This window comes from Plecotus auritus (genome assembly GCF_963455305.1).
Source record: "Plecotus auritus genome assembly, chromosome: 1".
NCBI lineage: Eukaryota > Metazoa > Chordata > Mammalia > Chiroptera > Vespertilionidae > Plecotus > Plecotus auritus.
In genome coordinates this window covers 6164227-6173240 of record NC_137770.1, presented here as the reverse complement: position 1 = coordinate 6173240, position 9014 = coordinate 6164227, and the positions used below count along the sequence as shown (strand labels likewise).

General features: G+C 63.7%; 1 protein-coding gene across 1 annotated transcript; it reads left to right on the top strand.

Moving 5' to 3' along the window:
• Positions 1–3707: 3707 nt before the first annotated feature.
• LOC308255792 (uncharacterized protein) lies at positions 3708–7077 on the top strand (the record flags this gene model as incomplete). Its single annotated transcript, XM_080683716.1, has 3 exons — positions 3708–3795; positions 3896–4064; positions 6200–7077. 3 exons carry the CDS (start codon positions 3708–3710, stop codon positions 7059–7061), a joined length of 1119 nt encoding a protein of 372 aa, XP_080539842.1. The 3' UTR covers positions 7062–7077.
• Positions 7078–9014: the final 1937 nt, after the last annotated feature.

The window sequence follows — 9014 nt, the reverse complement described above, 5'->3', positions numbered from 1 at the left end:
AGGCCCACCTGCGGCCGGGCTGCTGCCGCAGAGGTGAGAAGGGTCGGGAGGCTGATGGAGCCAGCTCCTCGCTGGAATGGAAACTGCTGCCGAAGGAGGGCGTACACATGTACTCGCCGCAGGGACTACAGTCTGGGGTCCAGCTTCACTAGGAAGCAAACTCAACAGCCCAGTCAGGCCCCTGCCTCCCCCCGATGGAGGGGCCTGTCACTCAGGGCTGCCTTCCCTTCCCGGCCGTCCGTCTGTCCTGAGAAGCCTTGTACGCCGTCCTCACCCCGGTTTCCAGGGGGTGAGGAAGAAGTGCCAGGGAGCTGTCCGCACGCAGCCTCCTGGCCCCACGACTGGCGGACATTCACGCTCTCGCCTCTGCTGTGCAGGCCCCCGGGGCACGGCCCCACGTCTGAGTGAGACATGGCCGGGGCTCGGCTTCCTCACGCCGCGGGCTCCGCATCGCTCCCCGCACAGCAAGCTCTTGGGATGCTCTGAGCTGCTCTCTCCATGACGTAACCCTTGGCCTGGATTTTGCTCTCTTCCAAGTTCAAGGCAGCCGTCTTGCGTGTCACCGTCTCCGAGTGGCGAATGGCGGGTGAGGGCTGCTTTCTCGGGCCCGGGCCCCTGCTGCCCCCTCCTCCCCAAGGCCGTCCCTTGCCCATCACATCGCCCGTGGCAGCGGCCCCCTTCTTCTCGGGAAAGCTGACCTTTAACCCTTCATCAGCTTCTCTGAGAAGGACTCAAGGGGACCCCGACTTCCGTGTGGGGCTCCCTCGCATCTGAGCTGGAAAGAAACGTCATCAGAACTTGAAGCAAACTCCGTGGCAGTTTCTTCAGCTCGCGCACCTGCGAACCGGCTCGGCGTCAGAGAGGGATGGCTGGCATGCGGGGCCGGGGAGGGTGGCAGATGTGGAGGTCACGGACAGGGACGTCATGAAGGTCAAACACCAGGCACTGCTGTCGTCCCTGGTCTCGCCCTGAGCGTGCCAGGTGGCAGGCATGGGCCCCAACTCCCTGAATCCCTGCAGCCCCTCCAGGAAGCGGCCCTGTCACCATTCCATTGTACAGGCCAGGAAACTGAGGCTGCCGCGGTCCTGTCCATTCCCCAGCCAAGTCTCCCAGCCTCTGGCTGGTTTTGAGGACTGTCCCCTTCCTCCCCTGTCCCCTCCCTCTGCCTCCCTGGGGCCACGTTAGCTGGAAAGGACGTCTGTGGCCGGCCACCACAGGCCCCGCCCCGCGTGCGGCGAGCCGAGGAGCTGCCCTCTGTCCCAATAACTGGGTCTTTGTTTATCTGCCGCGCCTGAGTCTGCCCCTCAAACCCCACGCCTCCTCAGCCTCCGGTCCCTCTAAGCCTCCACCAGGGACACTCTGCCCTCTTGCCCCGGACCTTTGGCAACGTCTGGGGATATTTTCAGTTGTTGCACCTGTGGAGGGAGCATCGTGGGCACCTCGTGGGCAGAGGCGGGGAGGCTGGCACCCAGCAGCACAGAGCAGCCCCCGCAAGTGCCATCCGGCTCCAAATGCAAACAGTGCCAGGAGGCGGGGCTCAGCTCCGAGCCGGGGGTGCCGCTGTGCTCCTGTCTGACTTGTAGCTCGTCCCGAGTATGAGGGCCTCATGTCTGAATCCCCCTCTTTGGTTAGCCCGTGAGAGCGCCTTGCTGCCTCCACTCACCTTAAAACAATCTCTATTGTTGAAAGTAGGTCATCCTTTTCCCCGTTAACCTTTTCCAGCCGCTCCCGCACCCGCCCCCCCAGGCCCTCAGCACCCCATTGTCCACGGGTTATGCATGTACTGTACACATACAAGTTCATTGGTGGTCTCTTCCCACCCACCCTCACTTCCCACCTTGGGCCTCCCGTGTTCTCGCCCATCCTGACTCCTTGCCCGAGTGGCCACCTGCTCCCTGTCCCCCTCGCCACATGCCACTGACCACGCGGACATCCTCCCACCACCTGCAGCGGGTCCACCCCTCCCACCCGCCCTCCCATGGTGCCAGCCTTGCCACATGGGCATGGCTGCGCCCAGGTCTGGGCCAAGCCCAGCTGCCATCCCCGTGCTCTGCTAAGACATGGACGGAGCCCCGCAGACACGAGGCTTCTCGCTCGGGGACACGGTGTCCCGCTCCGAGCACCCCCCACCCCGCTTCCTGCCCAAGCCATTCATTTCCCGGGCGTGCAGGGCCCAGCTCCCCAGAGTCCGGAGCGGGGGCGAGCCCAGCGGCGGAATGAAAAGAGTCGGTGACCCGGGCCTAAAAATAAACACGCTAGCCCATTGTCAAGGCTGACAGTGCCTGACGCAAACAGCAAAGCCATGGCAACCGAGGAAACACGCGGGGAGCCTTTCTACTCGGTGGACTAGGACAGCTCTCAGCAGGGCCTCTGGAGACGCTGCGCACGGCCCGGCCCGCAGCTCTGGGTTCTGGGCCTGGGCGAGTGCGGGGGAGGGTGTGGGTGTGGGTGTGAGAGAGCAGGGGGCTCCCCTCACCCGCCCACCGGTGAGGGCTCCCGCTGCCCCGGGGCGGAAAGCAGCTTTGGAAGTGGATCTCCGCTAGAACTGGGGGACCTGGAGGGTAACATGGACACTCCAGGTGGGTCCCCAGTTAAAGCCAGTTCTTTCCTTCGGGACCCATGGGAAGTCGGGGCTCCGGGCCAGCCAGGCAGAGCCACTCCTTTGTTCCCCCAAATTCTTTTCCGACTTTCGGTCTTGCCTCTGGTCAGGGCCTTGCCCCAACCATCCTTCCCTGCCGTCTCTGCACAACCAAATCGGACCTCCTTCTGGACCTAGCGAAAATGCCACCTCCTCCAGGAAGGATTTCCGGATTGTTTCCCTTTCCGTCAGCTCTTCCCCGACCATCAGCAAGCAGCAGAGGTCTCGTCTGCCCAGGCTGCCCGTGGCACTTTCTCAGCAACGTGGAGCTGTGAGGTCAGGCAGCCAGCCAGTTCCCAGCCCTGCTCCTGCGTGGCTGTGTGACCTTGAACGTGGAACCCCCCTGCCTTCATTTCCTCGCCTGTAAAATGGACCTGACGTCTACCCTGCTGTGGTTTTAAATGGCACAGTGTGAGAAACTGCCTGCCCCGGGGCTTCCGACAGGGGGCGCCCCCTGCGGTCAGCACCTCAGGCAGACAGAGCCGAGCCCCGCAGGCAGACCCGGGTTTGAGGCGGGGCCCCACCCACAAGGTGTTAGGCGGAGGGAAACGGGCCGATGCCACAAGAAGGCGTGTTGAAGTCCTGACCCCAGGGCCTCAGAATGGGACCTCACTTGGAAGCGGGGTCGTGGCAGATGAAATGGGTTCAGATGAGGTCACCTTGGAGCAGGCTGGACTCTGCATCCAACGTGCAGGGTGTCCCTGTAAGAAGAGGACGGAGACACCCGAGAAGATGCCGTGGGATGTGGCGGCGCAGGTTGGTCATCCCGCTGAGAGCTCGGGGGTGCCGTGGCTTCTGGCCGCTGCCAGGAGCTTGGAGAGGGACAGAGCGGGTTCTCGCCCTCAGCCCCCAGTCCTCAGGAGAAAGCAGGCCTGCTAACACCTTGAGTTTGGACGTCCAGCCTTCTAAGCACCCCAGGAGTACACTCTGGTTCCTCTCTGCACCCAGCGTGTGGTCATTCGTGGCGGCGCCCTCGCTGCCTAGGACCACGGGTCCTCAGCTGTGGCCAGGGGTGCAGGAGGTGACAGACGCGAGCGCACAAGCGCCTGCAGGTGCTGACACGGTATCGATGGGCTCTGAAACGCACCAGCCTGAGGAGGTGAAGCGAGGCGGGAATGTGCGTTCCCAGCCGGCCCAGCACGGCCATGTGGCCCCCGGTGAGAGGCCCATCCACAAAGCCTCTGCTGTGCTCCTGCGTGCACGCACGCCTGGCACCCTCCTGGAGGCGGGCGAGGCGCTAGGCGGCGCACCGGGCAGTGAGACAGGAAAAGAACCCGCTGGAGAAACCCAGCAGGAGCAGCCGCAGCAGCATCTCTGGAAGCCGGCAGATCCCGTGGAGTCCCGCCGGCCCTCCTCAGGCCGCACGGCGAGGGGTCGTCAGCGATCTGCATCTGCCCGCACGCCTTCCCACGTCTTCTGGAAACAGGTGCTTCCTTCCTTGAACCGCTCTGCCCTCCATCCACCTGCCGATCTGGCACCTTGGCCCGATGGGCGGACGCGGCACCCGGGGCGGGCAGTGGGACCTGCGGGGACCCTGTCTGACCACGCCCACGTGGTAGGGGCTGGAGGGGAGGGCTCTGTACCCAGCTCTCCGCGGCCACAGCCCTCTCTCCCCAGCTGCAACGGGGACTCACTGTGGCAGCCCGCAGAGCTGTCCGCACTCCACTCCGAGGGAAGCGGAGGCATGCTGTGCGTGGGAGCGAAACCGGCAGGCGGGAGAAACAGGCCGATGCCACTGTCACAGTCCTCAGGCAGGCAGTCACCGAGTCCCCAGGCACACCGGCCTTGGAGTGCTCATGTTTGCTGGAACCGGTTTGAGTGGAGATCCTGCCATCCACGGTGCAAACGTCCTACTCAACCCAGGAGGGTGGTGGACGCGAAGGGGGTCACGCGGTGCGGCTTTCCTGGAGAGAGCAGCTCCAGGCGCAGGAGCGGTGTGTGTGTGTGTGTGTCGGCGGGGGGGGGGGGGGAGGGGTTGGGGGGGGTGTTATTCCACACTCTAGGCCTGAGCCCAGAGGGGTCTGAGCAGGGCCTGTGTGACCAGCTTCCCGCTTGCACAAGACCCCTTGGGTGGCTGGGCGGGGGGGGGGAGGGGGGGCGGGGTGCAGTTTGTAGGGGCCAGAGGAGAAACGGGGGGCCTGTGAGGAGGTTAGCTTGCAACCCAGGTGAGATAGAAACGGGGTGAGCCCAGACTCTAAAGCACCAGGGACCCACTGGGTGGAGGGAGACGGGGTCTGAGACAGGCCAAGGCAGCGGTGAGAGGCAGGCGGGGGACAGAGGCCTGCCCCGAAAAGCCAGATCTGGGGACAGAGGCTGCTGAAGGGAGAAGCGGGTTTTCAGGAGGGGCCCTGGGCCCCACCCCTGGGCCCTTTAAAAGCAGCGGGTCCCTCTCTGCCCTTTGCTGCAGAGCAATCCATGCTCCACACACGGCCCCCCCCCGCCCCACTTCAGTTTATTTGAGTCGCGTGGAAACGACTGGCTGGTTGGACTCCTTCCACCAGAGACACTGGTCTGCTGGGGGCCGTCACTGCCCCAGCACTTTCGGGGACAGCTAGACTGAGGGGACGGTGGGATCCCCTGCCCAGGCCTCTTCCAGGTGAGAGCCTCGGAGCCAGGCAGGCGGCCGGGTCCTGCCTCCACGTGGGCAGTCCTGGGAGCCTCCTCCGTTCCCTCACCTGGGTCGTCCCTGGGTCACTTCGAGGCCTTGAGGCCCACGGTCAGTGACCGTCCGTCCCCCCTCCGCCTGCTGTGAAAGTGGGGCTGCCTGGGCGCGGGGAATGCAGCCTGGCGCCGGCACCGGGGGTTCCTGGACTCGGGGCACAAACCGCCAGAGGCACCATTGGGTCAACGAACCCTATTGTGGAGTCTCCCGCTCCCCTAATTGTCGGGCAACCCAGAGACTGAGCGCGGATGGCCCTGTCCCCTCCCCCAGGGCTGTCGTTCCGCCAGCGAGCTCTCAGGGGACGGGCGTTTTTCCTGTGATGCTCCCGCGCTCCCTCGAGCAACAGGGGACCCGGGGCCCCCCTTATCGCATCTCATGAGGGTCAGGCCCGGGGTGGCCAGCCCGGGATCACAGCACATCTCCTCGGAAGCCAGAGATAACGGCCACTCGAGACAGGGCTTCAGAGGGAGCGTTCAGTTCCCTGCAAAGCAACCCCCCCCCGCCCCCGCCCCTGCCTCTCCCCGCCCCCCGCCCCCCCTCCCCCCCCCTAAACCGCCTCAGAAACTCAATCCCAGCGGCCCCAGCAGAGAAAATGAAAGCCAGAGCTGAGACGCGAGTGCGTGTTGTGTTGTTCTGTGTGTTCTGTGTGTTCTGTGTGTTCTGTGTGTTCTGTGTGTTCTGTGTGTTCTGTGTGTGCATCTTCAAGAGAGGCTGCAGATACCTGTTGGTTAGGCTCCTGCGTTCAACAGGGTTACACACTGAGCCGTCGTTCCCAGCAGCACGTGTTTGCTTTAGAGGCTTGGAGAGACCCCGGATGCGCAGGGAGGTTCACGTTTAGGGACAGAGGAGGCCTGGATTCCCCTGAGCAGACACTCTCGGTCCCGTGTTCCTGCCCGTAGCCCCGGCCTGCCCAGAGCAGATGCGCCAACCCACCCCCCATGTTTGCCTGAAGGAAAGGTGAGCCATGACCACACCAGCTCGTCAAGCGCTGGAGTGCCCCCACGCTGTCCTCCCCACGTCGACGAAAAGCCCTCCGCAACGCCCCCCACAACGCGAGTCCAGCATGCCTGGCCCAGAACAGACGGCCACCACGGGCCTGCTCGTGGCCGCCTCCACCCCCAGCCCCGCTGGCTGGCCCAGAACAGACGGCACCACGGGCCTGCTCGTGGCCACCTCCAACCCCGGCTCCGCTGGCTGGCCCAGAACAGACGGCACCACGGGCCTGCTCGTGGCCACCTCCAACCCCGGCCCCGCTGGCTGGCCCAGAACAGACGGCACCACGGGCCTGCTCGTGGCCACCTCACCCCCGGCCCCGCTGGCTGGCCCAGAATAGACGGCCACCACGGGCCTGCTCGTGGCCGCCTCCACCCCTGGCCCTGCTGGCTGGCCCAGAACAGACGGCACCACGGGCCTGCTCGTGGCCACCTCCAACCCCAGCCCCGCTGGCTGGCCCCCGTCGGGGCCGACCTGCCTGTCTCTTCTGGGTCAGCGTCTTCTCATTTCTCGGGGAGGAGCGTCCCACAGGCAGAGCCGCTGCCGTCACTGTGTTGTCTGTCAGTTACAGGTAGGCCCCTCCCCTGCAGAAATACTGAGATTCTAGGCCGAGTTCCGAGTCAGGGGCCGCCACGTGTCCAGCTTTGGATCAGCAGGAGCACAGGGCTGCGCCCCACGCTGAGAAGGAACTGCCAGAGGGGCAGTCAACATGGAGCGATATTGGAACCAAGAGACGGAAAGAAAAAGGCAGACAGGAGGGAGGAATAGAGTCAGAAAATTAAAATATTACGTGAAGCCCGGCCGGCGTGGCTCAGTGGTTGAGTGTCGACCTTTGAACCAGGAGGTCCCGGTTCAATTCCCGATCAGGGCACAGGCCTGGGTTGCAGGCTCCATCCCCAGTGGGGGGCATACAGGAGGCAGCCGATCCATGATTCGCTCTCATCATTGATGTTTCTCTCCCTCTCCCTGCCTCTCTGAAATCAATAAAAACGTATTTTTTAAAATCAGGGTTATTGCTGAAATAGGCAGATTAAAGAGCACAGCTTAGCCAGGTGCCTGCAGCCGGGGTCCCTGGTACTTCCCCGCCCCCACGAAGCAGGCACCGCAGGTGCATCAGCCAGCCACACCCCGCCACGCCCAGCACGGGCCCAGAGATGGGGTTTTATTTTATTTATTTATTTTTATTTTTTTCTAAAAACTTATTTTATTGATATTTTACACAGAGGAAGGGAGAGGGATAGAGAGTTAGAAACATCGATGAGAGAGAAACATCCATCAGCTCCCTCCTGCACACCTCCCACTGGGGATGTGCCCGCAACCAAGGTACATGCCCTTGACTGGAATTGAACCTGGGACCCTTGAGTCTGCAGGCCGACGCTCTATCCACTGAGCCAAACCAGTCAGGGCAGGAGATGGGGTTTTAGTTGGGTTCTCTGATAGCAGAGCCTACGACGCAGGCTGGAGTGAGGGGCGGAGGAGACAGCTCACGGGGGCCCGTGGAGGTGGCTGCCACAGGCTGGGGCCCAGTTCCACGGGACCTCCTGCGAGGAACCGGCACAGAACACCCCACGGGACCCTGCCCGACGGGTGACGGCGCAGCTCTCGACTTTCCGAAGGCGGCGAGGTCTGGGCTGGGCGGGCCCACATTTGCAGAGGGATTGGGGCAAAGCTGGCCTCTGCCCAGACGGGGAGGCCCTCGAGGGCAGAGGCATTTTAACGTAACCACTTGGCATGCCGCTGGGCACCAAGCAGGTACGAGTGCCTGCTGCCGGGTAAGTGCTCCCCAAATACAGAGGGAACAGGGCTCCCTCTCTGAGGGCAGGTCCGGGACAGCCTCACAGCCCCCAGGCAGACCCCCGGCATCACAGGGCACCTGGGAGTGGAAGGTCCTCCAAGGAGAGAGGGCTCCTGTCCGTCCCAGGAGGAGCGGGGGAAGCTGGGGACGCAACCTGCCCCAGGCCCAGGCGCTGCGTGGGGCCAAGGTCGGAGGTGAAGGTCGGCGTGTGAAGGAGCCGCAGCAGGTCCATCGCGGGGAGCAAGGAGGCGGGTGGGGCCGGACCTCAGATCTGACCAGCACAGAGGCCCTGGGGTCGGGGAGACGGGGCGCCTGAGCGAGTCAGTAGGTGAGCGGAGGCCTGGGTGCCCGGTGCCCCACCCCGACCCTCGGCCACCCCAGGAGGACCTGTGCGGCCCCCGGAGGCCACCTCCCCTGTCTCTGGGCTGGCCCCCTCTCAGCAGCCGGGGTCACCCTGGGGTACACACCAGGGGCAGCCCTCCATAGTGAGGATGGGGCGGCTGGAAACAGCCGATCTTTCTGCCCCTTGGTGGGCATTGCAGAGGGGTGCCCCTAGCCGTCTCTCTGAGGGTCCCCAGCAGGACTGAGCTCCCACAGCCCACAACAGTCCCTCGCCCTTTTGGCATTTCTCCCTTCCCCGTTCCCTTTCCTCTCTGACATCAATAAAAACATATTTTTTTAAATCAGGTTTATTACTGAAATAGGCAGAATAAAGAGCACAGCTTAGCCAGGTGCCTGCAGCCATTCACTCTTCTTCACAAGCCACCTCCCAACAAGCCAATTACACCCAAGTCTCGGGGTCCACTTCTCGGGGCACCCAACCACTAGTGAATGAATGACGAAAGCAAGGACAGCTCAGATGAGCTGCGGCCTGTGGGGGATGCGCAACGCGGGCGCCGCATGGACCGGAGTCCCCTGTCACGCTC